This window comes from Ranitomeya variabilis, chromosome 1 (genome assembly GCF_051348905.1).
Source record: "Ranitomeya variabilis isolate aRanVar5 chromosome 1, aRanVar5.hap1, whole genome shotgun sequence".
Taxonomy (NCBI): domain Eukaryota; kingdom Metazoa; phylum Chordata; class Amphibia; order Anura; family Dendrobatidae; genus Ranitomeya; species Ranitomeya variabilis.
This window is the reverse complement of record NC_135232.1, coordinates 517,087,900-517,113,829: the sequence shown is the minus strand read 5'-3', so window position 1 is coordinate 517,113,829 and position 25,930 is coordinate 517,087,900. Positions and strand designations below refer to the sequence as shown.

Here is a 25,930-nt window from a genome sequence, read left to right as displayed (position 1 = left end):
AAATGAGAAGGTGTGTCCAATTGGTCTGTTCTGTATGTATGTATATATATATATATATATATATATATATATATATATATATATATATATATATATATATATATATATATACACATATATATACACACATATACACTTTCGCTCAAAAGTTTGGGGTCACTTACAAATTTCCTCATTTTTGAAAGAAAAGAACAGTTTTTTCCAATGAAGCTAACATTAAATGATTCAGAAATACACTCTAGACATTTTAGCTGCAAACGTCTGGTTTGTAATGCAATATCTTCATAGGTGTATGGAGGCCCATTTCCAACAACCATCACTCCAGTGTTTTTATGGTACTTTGTGTTTGCTAACTGTGTAAGTCGGCTAATGGATGGTTAGAATACCCCTGAAAAACCCTTGTGCAAGTATGTTAACACAGCTGAAAACAGCTTGGCTAATTAGATAACCTATAAACCTGACCTTCCTTTGAGCTAGTGGAGAATCTGGAGCATTACATTTGTTTGTTCCATTAAACGCTCATAATGGCTAGAAAAAAGAACATTCATGTGAAACTCGACAGTCTATGCTTGTTCTTAGAAATGAAGGCTATTCCATTCGAGAAATTGCCAAGAAACTGAAGATTTTCTACAATGGTGTGTACTACTCCCTTCAGTGGAGAGCACAAACAGGCTATAACCAGAGTAGAAAGAGAAGTGGGAGGCCCCGCTGCACAACTGAGCAACAAGACAAGTACATTAGAGTCTGTAGTTTGAGAAATCGACACCTCACAGGTCCTCAACTAGCAGCTTCATTAAACAGTACACACAAAACGACAGTGTCAACGTTTACAGTGAAGAAGCAACTCCGGGATGCTGGCCTTCAGGGCAGAGTGGCAAAGAAAAAGCCATTTCTTAGTCTGGCTAATAAAAGGAAAATATTAATATGGGCAAAAGAACACAGACATTGGAAGATTGGAAAAAAGTTTTATGAGACGCAGAACAACTGAAAATATGCTGGAAGAGTGCCTGACGCCATCTGTCAAGCATGGTGGAGGTAATTTGATGGTCTGGGGTTGCTTTGGTGCTGGTAAAGTGGAAGATTTGCACAAAGTAAAAGGGATTTTGAAAATGAAGGCTATCACTCCATTTTGCAACGCCATGCCATACCCTGTGGACAGTGCTTGATTGGAGCCAATTTCATCCTACAACAGGACAATGACCCAAAGCACACCTCCAAATTATGCAAGAACTATTTAGGGAAGAAGAAGGCAGCTGGTATTCTCTCTGTAATGGAGTGGCCAGCGCAGTCACCAGATCTCAACCCCATTGAGCTGTTGTAGGAGCAGCTTAACCGTATGGTACGCAAAAAGTGCTCATCAAGCCAAACCAACTTGTGGGAGGGGCTTCTGGAAGCATGGGGTGACATTTCTCCAGATTACCTCAGCAAATTAACTGCTAGAATGCCAAAGGTCTGCAATGCTGTAATTGCTGCAAAGGGAGCATTCTTTGACGAAAGCAAAGTTTGAAGGAGAAAATTATCTGAGATAATCTTTTTTTTCGAACATTGTCAATGTCTGGACTAGATTTTCAATTCACTTGGCAACTCATTTGATTAATAAAAGTTTTCATGAAAAACACAAAATTGGGTGACCCTAAACTTTTGAATGGTAGTGTGTGTACATATATACTGTGTATATACACTCACCGGCCACTTTATTAGGTACACCTGTCCAACTTCTTGTTAACACTTAATTTCTAATCAGCCAATCACATGGCGGCAACTCAGTGCATTTAGGCATGTAGACATGGTCAAGACAATCTCCTGCAGTTCAAACCGAGCATCAGTATGGGGAAGAAAGGTGATTTGAGTGCCTTTGAACGTGGCATGGTTGTTGGTGCCAGAAGGGCTGGTCTGAGTATTTCAGAAACTGCTGATCTACTGGGATTTTCACGCACAACCATCTCTAGGGTTTACAGAGAATGGTCCGAAAAAGAAAAAAAATCCAGTGAGCGGCAGTTCTGTGGGCGGAAATGCCTTGTTGATGCCAGAGGTCAGAGGAGAATGGGCAGACTGGTTTGAGCTGATAGAAAGGCAACAGTGACTCAAATCGCCACCCGTTACAACCAAGGTAGGCCTAAGAGCATCTCTGAACGCACAGTGCGTCGAACTTTGAGGCAGATGGGCTACAGCAGCAGAAGACCACACCGGGTACCACTCCTTTCAGCTAAGAACAGGAAACTGAGGCTACAATTTGTACAAGGTCATCGAAATTGGACAGTAGAAGATTGGAAAAACGTTGCTTGGTCTGATGAGTCTCGATTTCTGCTGCGACATTCGGATGGTAGGGTCAGAATTTGGCGTAAACAACATGAAAGCATGGATCCATCCTGCCTTGTATGGAGCATCTTTGGGATGTGCAGCCGACAAATCTGCGGCAACTGTGTGATGCCATCATGTCAATATGGACCAAAATCTCTGAGGAATGCTTCCAGCACCTTGTTGAATCTATGCCACGAAGAATTGAGGCAGTTCTGAAGGCAAAAGGGGGTCCAACCCGTTACTAGCATGGTGTACCTAATAAAGTGGCCGGTGAGTGTATATATATATATATATATATATATATATATATATATATATAATGCTTCTGCCCTCAAAAGGTTTGTCATTTGCTGTACTCTGTGCTGTCGTAAGCTCTACTAACTTTTACAGCTTACACTCTGCTGCATCACCCGAGATCAGAGATAACAAGCTAAGTCAATCAATGCCTTCGATAACTCAGATAATATCGATCAAGTAGGTAGACAAAGTGGGCTCCTTTAGGCTATGTGCACACTTTGCGGGGTCCTCTGCGGGCTCTCCCGCAGCGGATTTGATACATCTGCAGGGCAAAACCGCTGCGGTTATCCCTGCAGATTTATCACGGTTTGTTCCGCGGTTTCCGCTGCGGGTTTACTCCTATACTATTGATGCTGCATATGCAGCAACATGCAGCATCAATAGTAATGTTAAAAATAATAAAAAATGGTTATACTCACCCTCTGACGTCCCGATCTCCTCGGCGCTGCACGCGGCGGTCCGGTTCCAAAGATGCTGTGCGAGAAGGACCTTCGTGACGTCACGGTCATGTGACTGCGACGTCATCTCAGGCCCTGCTCGCACAGCAACCCTGCAACCGGACGGCCGCATGCAGCTCTGAGAGGTGAGTATATCATTATTTTTTATTTTAATTATTTTTTTTTTTTACACAAATATGGTTCCCAGGGCATGGAGGAGAGTCTCCTCTCCTCCACCCCGGGTACCATCTGCACATTATCCGCTTACTTCCCGCATCGTGGGCACAGCCCCATGCGGGAAGTTAGCGGATCAATGCATTCCTATGTGTGCAGAATCGCAACGATTCTGCACAAAGAAGTGACATGCTGCGGAATGTAAACCGCTGCGTTTCTGCGCGGTTTTTCCCGCAGCATGTGCACAGCGGATTGCGGTTCCCATAGGGTTTACATGTAAATGTAAACGCAATGGAAACTGCTGCGGACCCGCAGCTGTAGAAACGCTGCGGATCCGTGGTAAAATCCGCAAAATGTGAACATGGCCTTAGTCTTCGTGGGGTGCTGATAGGTTTCAATAGAGGTAGAACAAAATAGCCTATAGGTCTACATCATAATAAACGTATAGGCCCGTGCAATAATATGCCTGTTAGCTTATGGTAAACTTTTTAAAATGTCTCTTATTGATCTGAAGAATAATGTTATCTTGCTATTTATAGCTCATGGTAAGTGCCATAAATAAAAAGAGGAAACTTGAACTTTAAAAAAGAAGCCCTTATATGGCTTTGGGCACATTCACAATAACTTAACTACTTCTGGGCAGTCCACACCTTGCTCTGCAGTGATGTTCTAGGCAGTCCACACCTTGCTCTGCAGTGACGTTCTAGGCAGTTCACACCTTGCTCTGCAGTGACGTTCTAGGCAGTCCACACCTTGCTCTGCAGTGACGTTCTAGGTAGTCCACACCTTGCTCTGCAGTGACGTTCTAGGTAGTCCATATCTTGCTCTGTAGTGACTTTCTAGGTAGTCCACACCTTGCTCTGCAGTGACGTTCTAGGCAGTCCACATCTTGCTCTGTAGTGACGTTCTAGGTAGTCCACACCTTGCTCTGCAGTGACGTTCTAGGTAGTCCACACCTTGTTCTGCAGTGACGTTCTAGGTAGTCCACATCTTGCTCTGTAGTGACTTTCTAGGTAGCCCACACCTTGCTCTGCAGTGACGTTCTAAGCAGTCCACACCTTGCTCTGCAGTGACGTTCTATGTAGTCCACACCTTGCTCTGCAGTGACGTTGTAGGTAGTCCACACCTTGCTCTACAGTGACGTTCTGCGTAGTCCACATCTTGCTCTGTAGTGACGTTCTAGGTAGTCCACACCTTGCTCTGCAGTGACTTTCTAAAACATCTGTGCATAGTAAGCAGCTTGCAGAAGACTGATAGCCATCTCGCCACCCCCAGTTATACAGACAGAGCTAGACTCCACACAGAGAAGGTAAACATGATTTATTATCATGTGTGCCTTCCTGACCAGAGTGTATATAACGCTGATCAATAATTATGTATACAGAGTAGGATGCACAGACAGTGCTTCCTCCTCCATGTGATTGCTGGGTATAGGGAGAGAGAAGGAGTAAGAGTTGCTGCGTCCTAGCAAACTCAATCAGCTTTATGCAGCCTGGAAGTTGGACTGCTCCAGTAACTGGGGCCAACAACAGAAAGGGAACAGCCAGACGACCGGATCACAATGCTCAGACGAGCCGGTGGCTCTCATATTTTTTTCAGGTAAGTGACCTCAAAAGATGAAGGTGCCGGAAGGTGCATTCTACAGCATTAATGTATTGTGAACCCGACCAAAATAGAGAGAAAAATACAAATGTTATGGTTTTCAAAATGTAAGGAACCAAAAAATTCTGTTTCATAAGACCAACACTGCTCTTGTAAGTAAGGTGTTAAAGGGGTTGGCCTACCACAAGACACTTGGTACTTTGCGGATAGCTTTTTATCCAGTAATATAGCTGTGGATTACCCCTGGATTAATGGTCCATCATGTATCCATCAATCCCATAGGCAATGAATGGAGCACTGGTGTATACGGACTCTATGCCTAGGATATAGAATGCAGCAGTATTGTGCAAGTGGGATCATTACACCATTCAAAAGGTTTATCGTTTTGGGGGATTCATTGAGGGTTTTCTTTTCTGAAAAGTTGCTAATTTTGGCACAATCCATTTACACAAAAAGTTTAATTCTTTTCTTTTGGAAGCGGGTGGATATAGTAGAGGGGACAGACTCCTTGTTACAAATTAGATTTAATATATTTTACACCCGAATCAAAGTTTTATGCTGCGTATCTTAACTGCGTGATCATACCCTAACAGGGCACATGGAAATGTGTCATTAATTCACAATACAAGATTGTGTCATTTCATTTAACCTAACCTTGCTCACATTGTTAATCTGCGCATATTTGCACTGGATGTGAAAATGTGTAAGGGCAAAAAAAAGGGCCCGATTCAGTTGCTGAATATTTTCCACGCATTTCATACTTCATTTCATGAAATCTCATCTACAATGCTGGTACTATCAAATGCAGTGGATTTGTTACATATGTGCCATGTGGGGATATATGCATTTCATAGTGCTGTATTCAATTCTAAGAATATTTTCCTCACTTACAGTACATTCCCACAGTGAGCTTCTGACCCCAAGAATTTCCACTCAGTATCTTACAGCTCCAGCTGAGTGAATGGGATTTCTAAATCTCATACCCACTGTACTTTGTCTTTTATACAGGGCAAACTGACCTGTGGTACGTGTTTAAAATTGGTAACAAATTCATTACTCTGGTGCGCTGAGTTATGTACAGATTTTCCCCATAGGCTTGCATTACATGCAGAAAATCCACAGGTAAAAAAAAAAACAAATCATATGCACTTTTAGTGTTAGCTATAGAAACGTACTAAAAACATATGTAAAGTGCACATGGCTATCAATAGTTTTGTCAAAGCCAAATATAAGGATATATCAATAGCAAAGAAGCTTTATATAAAGTATGACATGCCAGAAAGAGACAAAAACCATAGCATCAAAAACATGCTTGTAAAAAAAATTAAAAAAACGCACTCAAACATAAATGAAAAAACCACAACCTATTAGGTACAGAAATGCAGCCACATCACAAACTCGCCACACACTCCTGGCGGGCATGTAACCGTACAAGGTGCTCAGGAGGATCAGTCCTTTAACATCTAAATGTATTCTGTCCACGCTAAAGCACAGCGCCATAGACAAGGTTCTGTGAACAATTTTGAATTATTGCATTCATTTCGGTCCTGGAATTCTGACAATGGACTATTAAATCAATACATCCATACCGTACTGAGACACTAGTGAATCTGTATGGCAGCTCTAGAAATGAAAACAATTCTTCCCTCCCTTTGCACTTCTCACTACATCCCTTGGGCAGTGCCAATCATCATTAGAAGGGGGAGGTAACACTTTAATAAAGTCAAGTAATCCCCTAGGGCTGCGGAATCTTCCTTCAGTCTTCTGGACATCTGTGAAGATTTCTCCAAGAAACCAGCTCTTTTGCGTTCTTCATCCCAGACTGACGCTGACCCCCCTTCCCAGCCACCACCGCTTAAATCTCCAAAGCCTGGATCTTATTTTGGGACTGATCTGTTTGTTTGCCAGCAGTTAAGTGCAGCAAGAGGAGGCGCTGCCAGGTAACCTAACCGGTGGAAGCACGGGTGCAGCACAAAAGTAGTCAAAACAGGTAAAATGAGCGTCCGCCTATATATTGTTTACATATGTTGCCTGATGTGTTGTCAGAAATAAACAGATTTCTGGCATGGGGATAGATATCCATCAGGAGTAATGGGATTGATCTTTTATGCTAGAATCCCCCTATTCACCCCAATTTGTACAACTGAAGGCCTCTGCTGTGTTAAATGCTCCCTTCTGTATAGTAAATGGAAGAGGATATGCATTGTGCATAAGCTTAGTCAAATTATGAAAGAGGGATGCAGAAAGACATACGAAGACCACCCTAATGAGATGGGGAGTGTGCCCTCAGAGAACGCAAGTCCTTGTATAGATTTTTCACTGTAAACTAAATCTTGTAATGCTAGTGAAACATAAGTCCCTCTGAGAACCGGAGCATCTGCCATGGGAAATCAGGACATGTGGGTTTGCTACACATGCAAATTAAAATTAAAAAGACTACAGTTAATAGTTCCACATTTTAAAATAAGCACAACGTATGTGGGAATTTGTGAAAAAAATGTTCAATTGTACAGAGCAAGTTCTGTGGCTTTTTTGGGGAACACCCAAGTATATATCCTCTGCTTAAAACAGCGTTACAATTAATGAAAGGGAAAAATACTGGAATTTGTTACAAGAGCCATTTATCCTTGCCTGTGATATAAGCATGCTGCGATCACATATTATGGCCATGATTTCCGGGTCTCACATGGTTCTACTGAAGCATGCTTAGATCATCACTGTAGGGTTTTATGGTGATCTCGCTTCACCACAACCATGACAGCAATGATACAAATGCAAAAATGTGGCCAGCAGAATCCATACCTGCTCTTAGCCCTTTTGTTCCATGTAGCTAATAAGTAGGACTGCAAACACTTCCTACAAACGAAACATTTGGGCCAAAATATTTCTATCGCCATCAATATACTATTTGTGGCAAACAGTATTAAAAATCTAAGACCCCACCCAATATGATAGACAAGTTGAAAGCAAGTAATTATTTTCCTTAAATCCAAGCAGCATATTTGGTAATGAAATGGTAATTAAACAATATGACTCAGTGAGGACGTAACATAAGATGTTAGATATCATGACCACAGCTTGTGAAACCTACAAGTGTCCATGATGGAGCTTCTCCTACAAATTAGCATTTGCACACATTTTCCAGAAAAATGGGGTAGGTTTTTTTTTCAGTAGTGAAAATTGCAAGCAGGAGATAGATAGATATATATATATATCTATCTACACTGATGGTTAACACCATTTCAGCAGCTACCACAATATTACATCATGTTGATCCATCTGATCTCTTCTAAAGTGTATCCTTCTGGAAACCATCTATATTGTCGTTTGTAAAGTTGTAACACGACAAAACCCTACTAATCCCTCAACAGTCGAGCAGATCTTCAGCTAAGGAGCTTAGCTGGAATACCATGAGCTAACAGCAGCATGCGTGGTCCCCTTGTCAGTACCCCCATCCTACCTCATATTGGGGACACCTAGAATACGCATCTAAATATAGTATTATGCCCTCATTTAGCAAAATGAGAAGACATTTGCTACTGGCTCATTTCTACAAACCTTGTATTGATATGCCAGCTCTACTTCTGGTAAATGTAAAACATAGATTACTATTTTTATGATTTACTAATATAATTTTAGTTCCTTTCTAAAACCACTGTAAAAATAACAAAAATGACACTATATATGTGGCGTTCCTACAACAGACATCTTGAGTTTCATTTAAATGCGCAGAACAAGGGTTTGTGTTTTACATGGGGACGGATGATCTCAGTTTGTGGGATTTTAAAACCTTATTGTTTTACAGGATTTAGGATGTTTCTAGACAAATGTGAAGGAGACCTGTGTGACCTACGAGGCGACAATACACCAACATCATGTCCCCCTGAAGGGGAAGAAGATGAACTCCCTAAAAAAAAGCACCGCAGAAACCGAACAACTTTCACCACCTACCAACTTCATGAGTTAGAACGTGCATTTGAACGTTCCCACTACCCCGATGTGTACAGCCGGGAGGAACTAGCCATGAAAGTCAGCCTTCCAGAAGTTCGTGTACAGGTGAGAGATGAAAGATCACGAATGTGCGGTTGGGAACTGAATTTGCTCATTTTTATTTTTTCTTTCAACTACATGGAACCACACTAAGAGCATTAGTAAACTTTTCCTAAACAATCCATAAGCATGTCCATACTTTTACTGTTTAAGATTTTTTTTTTTTTTTTAATATCATGCTGTAAAAGAAAAATCTATATTTTTGTGCCATGGAACAAATTTACGCAGTTAATAAGCCAATTGTTCTATCTAATCAGAAAACAGCCATTTCTGTGTCTTTCATGCATTATTTTAAATCATATAGATTTGCACTCTGGAAAAGAAAATGCACTTGTATGGAAATAGTGGATTATTCCGTTTATGAGAATAAAATAAACTGGGGGTAAAATAATGTCAAAAAGAAAAACATTCTTACAGCAATTAATCACAGCACAGCTATCAAATATAAGAGCTACACTCAAATTGGCGGCTATAGGCAACAAATAGTTTTTCTATTACAAGCTCTACATACATTTTCCAATATGTGTAAGCCTAGGATCACACCACTCCATACAAGCAACTTTATGGTCTGCAGCTCTAAAGACTGACAGCCGACAAGGAGGTAAGACCTTGGCGATGTATGGGGAGCATGGAATAGTGGTTTTTGGGTATTCAGACAGAAGCCCCAGCCGGCATCCTTCAGGCTTAGGAAACACACTGTAAATAGGCCGAGTTTAAATCACTCCGCATTCTGTTGGTGGCTTCTCTCTGATGCATTAAAAACTATATTCTGGTGTTCCACAATTGTGGCCGTTGACTTCAATGAGCCAAACAGTGGAACTAATGGCTCTGCTTGATCTCGGTCATCTTTGCTGGACACTCTAGCGTTCTGTGGTGAGCAGTAGAAGAACACCATGTAAACCCAGCCTAATGGTCTAGTCATACTTGGTTTGCAGACCCCTATGGGCTTGCCAGCTTGTAAATATCAATATACCTTGTATTTTGCTGTATAAACATTTGCCACCAAGTTAAACTACCCATACTGCGCTGTACATGTTATTGATTTAATAGCGGTTATGGGCGACATTCATTTGTATGCTGGCACGCTGGAGATAGGTCTTCCACATGTGCAGGGAAATTCTCCAAGTGCATATGATACTTTGCTAATGCAGTGTGAGTAGACCCTAACCCAGAATAACCTATGTAAAACCACAATTAGATCTGCCTCATAGGATGATGTGGATTTGCAAAGTTGAAGACAAATAAACCAGCCTTGTAAACAAAAATCCTTAATACAGCTGTCTATTTGGGACAGTAAGCTATGGCTCCATTTTTACTGCCAATTGTCCCAATGCCCAGCAGATTAGCTGTATGCAAAAATTACGTTTCCATTTAAGTAAAATAGCTCCTGCAAACCCTTCAGCTAACATGTCCAGTTTAATTGACACTTCAGCCCCCCTTATTACCCCATGTGCTTTTTCACCCTTTCCTAATCCATAAACTGTTCTATCCAATTAGCAGACACTTCGAGCCGTTAATGGAATCATCATTATCAGGGATCTGGTCCCGGCAAAGCTAATTGCGCTCATCGTAATGCAGCAGATATCTTGCCCTTCCTCAATAACACCTGCCACTCCACTTGCTTATAGAATGATGCCTCCCAATCCCTGACAAATCCTTATTTCTTTTCTGATCCAGGTTTGGTTCCAGAACAGAAGGGCTAAATGGAGGCGACAGGAGAAGTTGGAGTCCTCCTCAGCAAAGCTTCATGACTCCCCGCTTCTCTCATTTTCAAGGACACCTATAACCACAAGTGTTGGGCCATTAAGCTCTTCTTTGCCTTTGGATCCATGGCTCACTTCCTCCATTACTGCAGCTACAACTGTGCACAGCATGCCTGGATTTATGGCACCTTCCCAAAATCTTCAGTCACCATACACAGGCCACACTTTCCTCAATAGTGCACCTCCAATGACCTCTATACAGCCTCTAAGCACTGGTCCTTACCAGTGCATGGGCAGCTTTGTGGACAAGTTTCCGCTAGATGAGTTAGACCAAAGGAGCTCCAGCATTGCGGCTCTTCGGATGAAGGCCAAGGAACATATTCAGACCATAGATAAGACTTGGCAGCCGATCTGACCTACAGCAACACATGTGATGTTAAATTAAAATAGAAAGCTCATCAGCAACAATCCACTAATAAACTAATAATGTGCACACGTTTAGTATCACTTCTGCGTCATTTCTGCAGCTCTTGGCAGGAAAAACGCAGTTGAAAAAAAGTGCGTCTTTGGCATGCATTTTGACTGATGTGTGAAGTGAATGGTGAAAAAAGCAGGGTAAAAACGCACAGAACTGACATACAGGAGATTATTTTTTTCCCTATATCTGAAAGTCAAAAATACTCAACGCCTGCATGATAGTTCAAGTTTCTCATTCACGGTGCTGGCATTAGGATTGCTTCAGGTTTATCTAGAAAATCTGTAAGGAAATAAAAGCACCAAATCTGCAACGTCTTCATGATTAACTAATGAAGGTATCCCAGACTGCAAACTTAAATGGCTTTACCAAAAACTGAGGCTTGACCGAACTGGTTAGCATGAGCTATGAATGGTCTAAAAATTGTAGAAGGCATTTTGGAGCTTCCACAACATTAAATTGGGACACAGCAAGATGAAATATACTGTTATTTTTAATGTTTTTCCAAAACTATATTTTTTAATAAAGAAAATTTAAGTTTTTGTGCAAAATGTATATATTTCCAGGCTATTCGTAATTACTACCTGGTAAAAACAAACCCAAACTCTTTTCCGTCATGAAGATGTGAACAGCTCAGTCAACATGGCTGAGTACACTAAGGGCTGCATTTACTCTGTCATTCCAGATTTTCACTGACGGTCCTGCTCATCTGTACACCTCCGCTACATCTCTTACTGGTTCTAACTAGTGACAAAGCACCTGGCAACATATGACTGGGAAGGACAATGCACTTACACGCATGCATAGAAGTCCAAGTTAAGCGTGTAAATCATAGCCTATTACAAACTCTAACCAAGGGTAGATAAGTGACCCCCTTCCCATTCAGGTTTAACAAGCTGGAACTAATTAGGCTTGAACATGGGGACCACGGGGGTCTTCGCGATAGCGTCAGTCCCATAACAAGTTAGGAGGACATACCAGGTCTGTGACACATTAAAAAAAATACTATTTTCCCTTTCTAAACAGAAGACATACTGTTCAAATGTATTGTTTTACATATACTAAACTTTAAAAGTTAAGCGGAAATGTGATATATAAAGAGACAATTTAAGTTTTATCAGATATTTTTTATTTTAAAACAACAAATAAGATTATTTATTTAAACTCCTTGGTTTTGGCTAGACGATTGTTTCTCCACATATGCAACTTTCGTAGAAGTTTCCAGTATTGAGGAGTATCTGGACTTCTTTCTTCTAAAGTTTTAGGAGGTCCCAAATCCAGTTGAAAAAGCCTAAGAAAACACAGTAAAAGGCAGTAAGGAAAAGTAACTTTAGAAAAGGGAGTTTACACAATGAAGTCACAATATGTAATAGATCATACAATTTAAGGGCTATTTACACTGACATGAGTGGCGTTAACCTCTGAGCAGCAAGGTTAGCCAGTTAATCATTTGATAGCTCCTTTACAAAGGCCGATCTTGCTTCAGATGCGCACTGACAGATCTGTAATACATGGTTCAGTACATATAGGCGGTCATTGTTTTTGGCTGCGCAGGTCCTGCTTAGACTATGTTCACATGTCCAGTAGTGATCAGTTAGAAAGGATCCAACAGCAATCCGTTGACAAACAATTTGTGCAGACATCATTTCAGTCCATTTTTAAATAACTGATCCCTGCCGACTTTTTTTTTTTTAAACATTGAAGTCTATGGAAAACGGATCCATTAGTCATCTGTTTTTCTTTCATTTGTAATGGATCCAATTTTTGCTTTCTGGATAGCTTACTCTGGAACGCCAACGTATCCCAGTGATTCTGAGATTGTTTTTCACAACACATTGTACTTCACGCTAGTGGTCAATTTAAGCCAATAACATGGCGTTTGTGAAAATATTGGACTTTTGGCAAAAATTTAGCAATTTTCAAACTTTTAATTTGTACGCCCTTAAACTAGATATTTATTAACTATTGTGTGTGGTATAACTAACATTTCCCACAAGTCTACTTTACATAAGCACATTTTTTTGTTAGACAGTTATAATGGTTAAAAGTTGACCAGCAATTTCTCATTTTTCCAGCAAAATTTACAAAACCATTTTTTTAGGGACCACCTCACATTTGATGTGACTTTGAGGGGCCTATATGACAAAATACCTAAAAGTGACACCATTCTAAAAACTGCACCCCTCAAGGTGTTCAAAACCACATTCAAAAAGTTTACTAACCCTTCACAGGACCTGAAGCAATATGGAAGGGAAAAAAACAAACTATCATTTACTTTTTCCCTCAAAAATGTTAATTTAATGCCATTTTACAAACTGCAGCAAACTACAACAAATTCATCTAGGGGTGCAGTGATCATATTGACACCACGGGTGTGTCACAGAATTTTATACCATTGGGCAGTGAAGAAAAAAAAAATTACATTTTCACCCTTAAAATTTTGTTTTAGTCCCAAATTTTACATTTTCACACTGGGAAATGGATAAACATGGCATCATAATTTGTCCCACAATTTCTACTGAACGTGGCAATACCCCATATGTGGCTGTATAGTACTACTTAGCCATATGGAGAGACTCAGGAGGAACGGAGCGCTATTTGCCTCCTGGAGCACAGATTTTCCTAGAACAGTTTGCAGACTAAATACCAGAGTCCCTAATTGCTAGAAGAAAAGAGTCTCACCTCAAGTGACCCCATATTGGAGATTACACCCATCTATGAATTTATCTAAAAGGTGTAGTGAATAGAGATGAGAGAATCCAAACTTACAAGTTTGGGGCGAGAGCCAGACGGGGCGAGAGCCAGACGGGGCGAGAGCCAGACGGGGCGAGAGCCAGAATTTTCCAGATCCAAAGTTCAGGTCTCCATTGTTTTCAATGCAGTTCAAGTTCTAGTTCAAAAGTTCAGGTACTCATACCAAACTCTGGATTGAAGTTCTGGTTGTGTACCAGAACCTGAACTCTCAAGGGTTCGCTCGTCCCTACTAGTGATGATTTGGACTCCATGGGTGTTTTCAAGAAACACAAATCAGTGGATGCTGGATGCAGTTCAAGGGTTTAATCAGTGTGACAGTTTTATAGGTCGGGTTTATACCAAATGTGTGTATTTTTTGTTTTACATTAATATACCTATTTATTGGTCTAACAGGCTTTTCATAGCTTTGTAACACGGATGTCGTCATGGCGACCTTGGGTTGCCATGGCAATGATGGGGCCCTTGCTGGAGCGTTGGTCAAACGGGAAAAGTAATCCCCCCCTCTCTCTCTCCCTGCCTTCTAAAAGCTGTGATTGTGGCATTTAGTGAGCTAAATGGTCTGAGGATGTACGAGCACCGCTCCTGGCAGTGGCAGCCAAGGCTCAGATTTCACTTAAGCCGAGCTTCCAGCACCAATCGTGCGGGCACCGCTCCTATGCCTGCATGATCGCCATGAGGTAAATTTACGTCATTATACAGGAACCTCTTCCCGACCATGACTAGGTTAGGCTATGGGTTGAACTAGATGGACTTAAAGTCTTCCTTCAACCTTAATAACTATGTAAACTATGTAAATGTTGTGAAGGTACTGCATCTGTTCTAATTGATCACTGCTAGACATGTGAACATAACCATACACAAGACGATGAGCTGAAAAGAAAGATGATCTTTTGTGCAAATCAAAATATCATTTAACATGACAAATGAGCGTTTTGCTCGATTATCGGCAGCCTGTTTACACTGCCAGACTATTGTGAAAGGAAAGTTCCTAGGAAGGCTTGTTCACCATTATCTTGCACTGTAATGAACAGTTAATCACACATTCGCTGATCTACTAGTGGAAATGCACCATTAGCCGTCAATACAGTGACATTTTTGTGCTGCTGGTCTCCACCAAAAATAAGTAAAGAAAAAGACTCATGGTACAGAGCAGCATTAAAATAAGAGATTTTTATAAAAAGTTTGGACATTTAGCCAAATCATCCTTCAACTGCACATCTACAGGTGGTGTGGACAGATGCCCTGGCCATGAACGATGCATGTGGGTGACTACTTCACATTTGAACACAAATTTGGCTGAAATAGATTGAGGGCATTATGTTGCTTTTGCACAGCCCAAGATGCCCAAACAGCAGAAAACTCCACAAGTAACCTCCCATATTGGAAACCACATCTCTCAAGGATTTTATCCAGGGGTACAGTAAGCATTTTGAACTTGCAGGTACAGCGCAGAATTTGATAACATGAAGTCGACATATTGAAAATGATGCTTTAGCCTCAAATTTTTCACATTTTCAAGGTGATAACATAAAAAGCAGACCACAAGGTTTGTTACCCACTTTCTTCTTAGCTTGGCGATATCCCACATGTAGTCAAAAAGTTCCGTTTTGGACACTCAACAGGGCTCGTAAGAGAAGAAGCGATATTTGGTATTTGGAATGTACATTTGGCTGGAATAGATTGCTGACACCCTGAGGTACCAGGAGAAACCCCATCACAAGTGACGGCATTTCGGAAGCTATACCTATCAAGGAATTCATGTAATAGGGTGTTTAGCTTGTTGAATCTGTAGGTGCATCACAGAACTTTTCTAAATATTCACGTGAAAACAAAAATTAAGGTTTTTATCTGCTAAATGTCGGTTTAGCCCCAAATGTATTCTTTTTCACAATGAATAATAGTAAATAACAGACATAATTTGTTATGCCATTTGTCCTGAACACGATGATACACCATATGTGGTTAAAAACTGCTGTTTGGGCACATGGCAGGGCTAGGAAAAGGAAGCCATTTGATTTTTGGAATAGATTGTGCATGCCATGTTGCATTTGCAGACCCGACTTGCCAAAACAGCATGACCCAACCACAAGTGACCCAATTTTGGAAACTAGAGGAATTTACAAATAAGGATGTACTGAGCATTTTGCGCCTACAGGCAATTCATGAAATTTTATAACATGTAGATGTGAAAATAAAAAAGGGAAATTTTTTTCCGCTAAAATACTATTTTAGCACAAACCAAACTTACACTAGGGGTTAGAAGAAAATGAACCCCATAATTTGTTGTGCAATTTTGTATCAAACGTGGCAGTACCCCATATGTGGTTGTACACTACTGTTTGAGCACATTTCAAAAATCAGATGGTCAGAAGTGGCACTACTTGGTTTTTATAAAACCTACAAGAGAAAAAAAAAATGAGCAAAAACCCTGCTATAAATAAGTAAAAAGCGCATTTAAATAATAGAGTTTTTAGTAATACTGTTTTTGATCAAAAATATCATAAAAGCCATCCCACCATATCATGGTAAAACTGATCGGGATAGTCCTACACTGTTTAATATTAAAAACCTTACCTTGTGTCAATGTTGACTCATTGATTATTTTGATCCCACAGGTGCATGACAACATTTTATAACATTGTGATGTGGAAATATAACCTTTTAGTGGTCAAAATTAAATTTTTGTATTTGCTGCAAATTTGTCAGTTACACAAGGGTTAATAGGTGAAACTAGACCCCACAATTTCTCCCGAACGCGTTGATGCCCCTCGTGTTGTCAAAAACTACTGTTAGGCCACATGTCTTGACTGAAAAGAAAGGAGCGCGATTTGGTGCATAGATTTTCCATCTCCATAAATACAGTATATCGGGCGATTTGTCGGTACTATAGGTACTAATTTATCATTACTTTAAGGCTTTATAGAATTGAAATTTGTTACTCCTTATCTTGTTTATAGGATTTTTTTGTATTATCTTTATCTAACATCATAGGGCTTGTTCCATAGTACGGCTATAATTCCGGTACTGACACACTATGGGATTCAGATGATGGATAGTTTTATTGTTGTCACCATACACATACAGTTGAAACCAGAAGTTTACATACACTAAATAAAAAGACACATAAGGATGTTTTTCTCATTATCTGACATGAAATCAGAATAAACCTCTCCCATTTTAGGTCAATTAAGATTACCATAATTATTAATATCTGCCAAATGCCAGAATAACAAGAGAGCGAGAGAGAATGTTTTAAGGCATTATTACTTACTGCAAAGTCAAAATTACATACACTAAGATTACTATACCTTTAAACAATTCTGAAGAACTGCCCATATGATGTCATGTGTTTGGAAGCTTCTGATAGGTCCCCTTTCCGACATTGGACGTAATAGTACACCCATATCAGACTCCCCGTTTTGGTGCGGGCTCTGGCGCTGAGCCCGCACCTTTCTGGGCATATGGCAACTGATATGTGCCCACAACAGCCATGGGTAGAATTGCAATCCATCCACGGCTGTTAACTAGTTAAATGTCGCTGTCAATCTCTCTCACAGCGGAATTTAACTTTTGCAAGCAGACCTCTATGGTTGTCATTGCCAGATTGCCATTGTCGGCGCTCATAGCATGTGAGCATTTCTGCTACACACACATGCGATCTGATCATTGCCTATGTGTAGCAGAGGCAATCAGACAACTGCAGCTTCTAGTATCCCATAGAGACTACTAAAGCATGCAAAAAGTAAAAAAACAAACAAAAAAAAATATTTAAAAAACAAAATATAAGTTCAAAATCACCCTGCTTTCACAATAAAACAAATATATAAAAAAAAACTATCAAATATTACACATCTGGTATTGCTGCATTCAGAATCGCCCGATCTATTAATATTAAAAAAAAAATTAACCTGATCGCTATACGGTGTCATGAGAAATAAAATTCTAAACACCAGAATTACGTTTTTTTCGTAGCCGCTACATTGCAATAAAATGCATGTGTCAGAGGTGACCACCTCAGGGTGTGAATAAGGGCAGACAAAAGCACCAGATCATAAAGGTCAACTCTGACACATGGTAAGGTTTTAATATTAGACAGCGTAGGACCGCCCCCCAATCAGGGCACCTTGACGACGGTGGGATGGCTTTTATGCTATTTTTGATCAAAAACAGTATTACTAAAGAACTTTGTGTTATTTAGGCTGCTTTCACACTAGCGTCGGCACGACGTACTGACGCATACTGTGAAAAAAAATGCCCGACGTGGGCAGTGGAAGCAGTCTTAGGACGCTTCCGCTGCCCCGTTGTAAGGTCCAGGGAGGAGGGGGTGGAGCTTCGGCCACGCATGCGCGGTCGAAAATGGCGGACACGACGTGCAAAAAAGTTACATGTAACTTTTTTTGTGCCGACGGTCCGCCAAAACACGACGCATCTGTCACACGACGGTTGCGACGTGTGGCAATGCGTCGCTAATAAGTCTATGGAGAAAAAACGCATCCTGCGGGCAACTTTGCAGGATGCGTTTTTTCTCCACAACGATGCATTGCCCGACACTAGTGTGAAAGTAGCCTTAAATGCACGTTTGCTTTTTACTTAGTTACAGCAACGTTTTTGCTCCTTTTGTTTCTTGTAGGTTTTGTTTAGTTATGATCTCACTAGAAACTATAGTGATTTGGATACTCATATAACGAGATTTTCATTATTTACATTTTTTCCTACTTCAGCTGAACAAGAAGGCTTGAGGAATATTGAAATCCAGCAAGCACAACTGTTCTTTTCCTCGACAAGTGCTACTGGGGCAAATCAGAGATGCCCCTATGGATGGGGACCCATCACAGTTATGAGATTTTACCAGACTAGGACAGTACTGTAGATTGACTTTCTAGTACATTTCTTTCTTTAATTAGCAGGTACTCTCGACGAGAGAACTGCAGAACAAACAGCTCTTAGCTGATTCTGTGAAACTACATAAATGCAGACATGGTATAAAGTCTAAAAGCATCCTTTTCATGCATGTTTTTGCATTTTTGTGTCCCAGAAATTACTATTTAAAGCAAATAAGTATAGGTTTTTTTTCTGACATTCAGATAGCTAATCTAGTGCCACCTAGTGTTCAGCAATGTGAATCTCTAACTAGTAAGCCGAGTGATGGTGGTCTCAGTGCAGAGCAGCCAAGAGAAATAACTTTCAGCCCTGCTGGTCTCTGCGGTGGTATAGCATTAGAGCTGAGAAGGAAACCACTGCATTACCAGCTGCCAGGAGGAAAAGGAGACTTATGTGCCCAGATGGAACCCCCAGCAGCATCCAAAGACAACATTGAGCAAACAATTCTGTATCTTTTAATGCAAGAAAAATGGCAAGTTTACTTTAACCCCTTACTGACATTGGACGTATTAGTACGCCAATGTCCGTATCCCACGATCTGATTTGGGCTCCGGCGGTGGGCCCACATCTAAGGGTACCGTCACACAGTACCATTTACATCGCTACGACGGCACGATTCGGGACGTCGCAGCGTCGTATGATTATCGCTCCAGCGTCGTAGACTGCGGTCACACGTTGCAATCACGGCGCTGGAGCGATGCCGAAGTCCCCAGGTAACCAGGGTAAACATCGGGTTACTAAGCGCAGGGCCGCGCTTAGTAACCCGATGTTTACCGTGGTTACCAGCGTAAAAGTAAAAAAAAAACAAACACTACATACTCACCATCTGATGTCCGTCAGGTCCCTTGCCGTCTGCTTCCTGCTCTGACTGAGATCCGGCCGTACAGTGAGAGCAGAGCGCAGCGGCGACGTCACCACTGTGATCTGCTCTCACTTTCCGGCCGGCAGACAGTCAGAGCGGAAAGCAGACTGCAAGGGACCTGACGGACATCAGATGGTGTGTATGTACTGTTTGTTTTTTTTTACTTTTATGCTGGTAACCACGGTAAACATCGGGTTACTAAGCGCGGCCCTGCGCTTAGTAACCCGATGTTTACCCTGGTTACCAGCGAACGCATCGCTGGATCGCTGTCACACACAACGATCCAGCGATGACAGCGGGAGATCCAGCGACGAAAGAAAGTTTCAAACGATCTGCTACGACGTACGATTCTCAGCTGGGTGCCTGATCGCAGTAGCGTGTCAGACACTGCGAGATCGTAACGATATCGCTAGAACGTCACGAATCGTGCCGTCGTAGCGATAAAAATGCCACTGTGTGACGGTACCCTAAGTCGGGACATGTCAGCTGTTTTGAACAGCTGACATGTGCCCACAATAGGAGGGGACACCATGTCGAACTTAGGGTGCCAACCTTCGCGGTAAGGTAGGTTGAGAAAGGGAGAGTTCACCCCTTCATCTAGTTTATCTCTATCCTTTTTTAGTATTGATAAGATTGTGTTATTCTCCTGACCCTGTTATATATGGGTAATTTTACTTTAAGAATATTAAAAGTTATATTTTAGGGGTATTATTTTTTGTGTAGGTTCAAATATTGTTATATACTCCGATGTCTATAATATTTGGTTTAATCAGACTATGTACATCATATTGGGAGGTGTGGTGTTACAAGCAGAGATGTGAAGTCAGAATTGTGGAGTCTGAGCCCATTTTGGTGGAGTTGGGATGAAATGGACTGACTCTGAAAATATTTACGGTAATAAATTAGGTACAGTAGTTCAATGCAGTTTGTGAGGAATATTTTTTTCATAAGAATTTGGGAAAGTTATGAAATGTCCTATAAATGTCTGTCCTATCCCTGATCTAAGGTCAAAACTATTAGCCGAGATGAATCTGTGCTGCAGTTTATGTTCATGATAAGTAGTGAGGCTCCTCCTCTACAGATAAGGTGAAAAATAAACACAAACACACAGGGTTGTGGGTAGCTATGAGAGATGGGCGGGTCTGGCTACCCACACCTCACCTGTGGGTGTGGTTACAGCCTACATAATGGAGGCTGGTGTTTGGCACATGGTCTGTGTGTTGGGAGGGAAAAGCCCTCCTGTGTGTGTGGCTCCAGAGTGAACCAGCGTGCTGGACATTGCCCAGCATGTGAGCCCACAGACCTGAGTGTGCAGAACCCGACTAAGGACATTTTGTGTTGTTTTGCCGGCTCTAGATGCCGTTTACCTTATGATGTTGCTTAAGGGTTTATGGCGCAAATAAACCCGCATATACCGTATTTTCCGGCGTATAAGATGACTTTTTAACCCCTAAAAATTGTCCAAAAAGTCGGGGGTCGTCTTATACGCCAGGTACGGCATGTGCAGGGAGCGATCCTGGATGTTCCCAGGGTCTGAAGGAGAGGAAACTCTCCTTCAGGCCCTGGGATCCATATTCATGTAAAAAATAAAGAATAAAAATAAAAAATATGGATATACTCACCCCTCCGAGAAGCCTGGCTGTCACCGCTGCAAGCGTCTGCCTCCGTTCCTAAGAATTGCAGAGCGTGAAGGTCCTTCGATGACGTCACGGTCAGGTGACCGGTCACATGAGCGGTCACGGACCAATCACAGGACTGCGACGTCATCGAGGGTCCTTCATGCTCTGCAATTCTTAGGAACGGAGGCAGACGCTTGCAGCAGTGACAGCCAGGCTTCTCGGAGGGGTGAGTATATACATATTTTTATTCTTTATTTTTAACATGAATATGGATCCCAGGGCCTGAAGGAGAGTCTCCTCTCCTTCAGACCCTGGGAACCACACGCAGTATAAGATGACTGGGCGTATAAGATGACCCCCGTCTTATACAGCGGGCATATCCCAAATTCCATATTTTATATGGAAAAGTTGGGGGTCGTCTTATACGCCCAGTCGTCTTATACACCAGAAAATACGGTATATATATATATATATATATATATATATATATATATATATATATATATATATATATATATATATATATATATATATATATATATATATATATTTTTTTTTTTTTTAAAGAAATGCGCCTCCAGTCTTCCTCCTGCCGCAGCTGAGTGAGTGCGATCTCTACAATAGAATATAAGGGGAAAACCTTTTCTAACATCTCAAATTTGGAAATACAGTAACAGGATCGATGAGGACATATATGTATTTGTGTGTATTTGTGTTCTGGAATATGATTCAGCACAAACATGCTCCCTCCCTCCTCCCCTCTTCATAGACTGTGAAGAAATAAGATGTGAAGCATTTAGTAAGCTATACCCGGAGACAAGCCTGACATTGAACGTTCAGAGTAAAGCTATCTAACAACATATTTTACAAACTTTATAGTTATCTGTCCTATTGATTTATGAAAACATTGTTTTTCTATCCTAAATTATACAGTGCATGATTCGCTATTCTTGCAAGAATTACAATATACTTTTTTTTTTTTTACACCACATTTTGAGAGCGAATTTACATACTTACAAAATGTCTAAGGCTACTTTCACACTTGTGTTTACCTGATCTGCAGAGGGCTGCGGACTTCCTCCGTGAAGCCCCGCCCTCGGCCGCACCTCCGCCATTAGCTCCGCCTACTTCTGCATGCGGCCAGCATGCGACCTCCGTACCTATCTTTAACATTAGGTACGCAGGTCGTGCCGCTGTATGCGGATGCTGCCGCATGCGTCGTTTTGACGATGCGGCGACCAGCGTAGGACGCAGCCTGTAGCATTTTTTTCCGCATCGTCAAAACGACGCATGCGGCAGCATCCGCATACAGCCGCACGACCTGCATACCTAATGTTAAAGATAGGTACGGAGGTCGCATGCGGCCGCATGCAGAAGTAGGCTGAGCTAGCGGCGGAGGTGCAGCCGAGGGCGGGGCTTCACGGAGGAAGTCCGCAGCCTGTCGCAGATCAGGTAAACGCAAGTGTGAAAGTAGCCTTAGAAGCATCTTATGAAGTCAGCTGTATTTGAGCATTACACAGTGACTCAAGATAAAAAAAACATTTTGTGTGTCAGTGTATAAGTGACTGACCCAGATGAAAATAAATGCTGTGAAGCCAAAATCAGTGCATACACAGGCAGTGGTAAAAATCCTTCAAGAGCTTCCAATCTAAAAAAATACATTTACAACGATGCCATCCAGAAGTTTACAAAGATAGGATTGAAAAAGATCACAGCAGCACCAAGAGACCAGCACTTCCCACCAGGTAAAGGAGGAAAGAGGATCTCAAACATCAGTTACAAGATATTTTGCAAGTGACAAAGTTACTGTAACAATGATAGATGTGTTTAAAAAAAAAAAAAAAAAAAGCGCTCATCAAGCTTGTTGTGAAGGAAAATGCACCATTATTATTTGCATGACCAACTTTTACACCTCTTAATGGAGAAATGGCCTGCAAACTTGGTGTTTCTCTGGAAAGAGAAAGTATTAGAAAATTAGAGATTGAAGAAGCCCTTAACCAAAAAGGTCTTAAAAAGACTTTCAAGAGATGCTTTGTTTTTAAAATGGACACCTGCACATGTCACAGAGTGAACTATTTTGCCATTGACATTCAATATGTTTGTGACAACAAAGAAAATTTTCACTAAGACGCTGGCAGTAAAAGATACTAAAACTCATCACAGCAGCCAGTTTCTCCAGACCTTAGTGGAAAAAGTTCTGCAAGATTATGAACTCAAAAAAGAACAGGTTCTTGCTATTGTAACTGATAATGCTTCAAACATGATAAGTACAAATAAACTGATAAATGAGAATAATGAAGGTGAACAGCATCTAGAAGGACAATTCCCATTCAGTATCTTGGAGATGGAAAGCCACAGTCCTGTTCCCATAAAGGAGGAACAAACAGATATTACTACAGAAGAACAGCAAAATGATTCTTTACAATTAGATGGTCTTGTTGAAGCTGTTTCACACCTCTTTCCTATTTATCACATGCGCTGTGCTTTGCCTGTCCCAAAGAGGAGGTTTAATTGCAGATGGCATTACTGTTTCAAAGAAACAGAGAGACACTGCTATTAGAAAATAAAATTCTTCTGGCATCTGTTTATGTGGACCCGAGTCATCGTGCATTGCTGAATGATCAACAGCTTACTAAAGCAAAAGAAGCTCTGATTGAGGTAGCAGTTAGGATGAGTGAGCTACAGGATGGCCAAGGGAAAGAACTTGGGTCTTGCCAGTGTTGCGGCTGCCGTTTCTTCATCCTCATCAGATGAGGAGTTTGATTTTGAAAAGTATCTGGACGACATGGAGCAGGCAAAGCGTTGCCGCAGGGAAGAAGATTCCACTCCCATAGAAACCAGATTGACAATATTTCAGCAAAATTTCACACTTGCTCTCAAAGAAGTAGAAGATTTCAATCGTTCATCAAAACTAACTGCACGAGGCAATTCCTTTATACCCTGAAATTGTTAGACATGTTGACCATGCGGTTACTGCTTTGCCACCAACACAAGTTAGTGTAGAGGTTGTTCTCTAGCTTTAACCCCTTTCTGACATTGGACGTACTATCCCGTCGAGGTGGGGTGGACCCGTATGACCACCGACGGGATAGTACGTCCAGCGCGATCGGCGGCGCTCACGGGGGGAGCGCGGCCGATCGTCAGCTGATTATCACAGCTGACATCCGGCACTATGTGCCAGGAGTGGTCACGGACCGCCCCCGGCACATTAACCCCCGGCACACCGCGATCAAACATGATCGCGGTGTGCCGGCAGTACAGGGAAGCATGGCGCAGGGAGGGGGCTCCCTGCGGGCTTCCCTGAGACCCCCGGAGCAACGCGATGTGATCGCGTTGCTGCGAGGGTCTCTAACCTCCTCCTCGCTGCAGGTGCCCCCATCCAAGATGGCCGCGGCATCCGGGTCCTGCAGGGAGGGAGGTGGCTTACCGAGTGCCTGCTCAGAGCAGGCGCTTGGTAAGCCTGCAGTGCTGTAAGTCAGATCGGTGATCTGACAGAGTGCTGTGCAACCTGTCAGATCAGCGATCTGTGATGTCCCCCCTGGGACAAAGTAAAAAAAAAAGTTTCCACGTGTAAAAAAAAAAAAATTCCTAAATAAAGAAAAAAAAAAATATTCCCATAAATACATTTCTTTATCTAAATAAAAAATATAAAACAATAAAAGTACACATATTTAGTATCGCCGCGTCCGTAACGACCCCACCTATAAAACTATATCACTAGTTAACCCCTACAGTGAACACCGTAGGAAAAAAAAAAAAACGAGGCAAAAAACAACGCTTTATTATCATACCGCCGAACAAAAAGTGGAATAACACGCGATCAAAAAGACGGATATAAATAACCATGGTACCTCTGAAAACGTCATCTTGTCCCGCAAAAAACGAGCCGCCATACAGCGTCAAAGAAAAAATAAAAAGTTATAGTCCTCAGAATAAAGCGATGCCAAAATAATTATTTATTCTATAAAATAGTTTTTATCGTATAAAAGCGCCAAAACATAAAAAAATGATATGATATAAATGAGGTATCGCTGTAATCGTACTGACCCGAAGAATAAAACTGCTCTATCAATTTTACCAAACGTGGAACGGTATAAACGCCTCCCCCAAAAGAAATTCATGAATAGCTGGTTTTTGGTCATTCTGCCTCACAAAAATCGGAATAAAAAGCGATCAAAAACTGTCACGTGTCCGAAAATGTTACCAATAAAAACGTCAACTCGTCCCGCAGAAAACAAGACCTCACATGACTCTGTGGACAAAAATATGGAAAAATTATAGGTCTCAAAATGTGGAGACGCAAAAACTTTTTTGCTATAAAAAGCGTCTTTTAGTGTGTGACGGCTGCCAATCATAAAAATCCGCTATAAAAAAATGCTATAAAAGTAAATCAAACCCCCCTTCATCACCCCCTTAGTTAGGGAAAAATAATAAAATTAAAAAAATTTATTTATTTCCATTTTCCCATTGGGGTTAGGGCTGGGGTTAGGGTTGGAGCTAAAGTTAGGGTTGGGGCTAAAGTTAGGGTTGTGGTTTGGATTACATTTACGGTTGGGATTAGGGTTGGGATTAGAGTTAGGGGTCTGTCAGGGTTAGGGGTGTGGTTAGGGTTACCGTTGGGATTAGGGTTAGGGGTGTGTTTGGATTAGGGTTTTAGTTCGAATTGGGGAGTTTCCACTGTTTAGGCACATCAGGGGCTCTCCAAACGCGACATGGCGTCCGATCTCAATTCCAGCCAATTCTGCATTGAAAAAGTAAAACAGTGCTCCTTCCCT

The 25,930-nt window shown here is 41.4% G+C and overlaps 2 protein-coding genes across 5 annotated transcripts in view; one reads left to right on the top strand and one right to left on the bottom strand.

Moving 5' to 3' along the window:
* The window catches only part of RAX2 (retina and anterior neural fold homeobox 2), a 35,352-nt gene extending 23,683 nt beyond the window's left edge, over positions 1 to 11,669 (top strand). The window contains exons 1-3 of one of the 3 annotated variants that reach the window (XM_077253822.1): positions 6,583 to 6,801; positions 8,624 to 8,867; positions 10,539 to 11,669. In XM_077253822.1, coding sequence (XP_077109937.1) covers positions 8,625 to 8,867; positions 10,539 to 10,979 — 684 coding nt within the window. In that variant the 5' untranslated portion in view covers positions 6,583 to 6,801; position 8,624 and the 3' untranslated portion in view covers positions 10,980 to 11,669. Of the gene's footprint in view, positions 1 to 6,582; positions 6,802 to 8,616; positions 8,868 to 10,538 lie in introns of those variants that run through there. The other 2 variants (XM_077253814.1, XM_077253830.1) reach the window with 2 other exon arrangements.
* A 476-nt stretch (positions 11,670 to 12,145) lies between these two features.
* The window catches only part of MRPL54 (mitochondrial ribosomal protein L54), a 48,710-nt gene continuing 34,925 nt past the window's right edge, over positions 12,146 to 25,930 (bottom strand). For both annotated transcript variants that reach the window (XM_077253844.1, XM_077253853.1), the window contains exon 3: positions 12,146 to 12,330. In XM_077253844.1, coding sequence (XP_077109959.1) covers positions 12,195 to 12,330 — 136 coding nt within the window. In that variant the 3' untranslated portion in view covers positions 12,146 to 12,194. The remainder of the gene's footprint in view (positions 12,331 to 25,930) is intronic.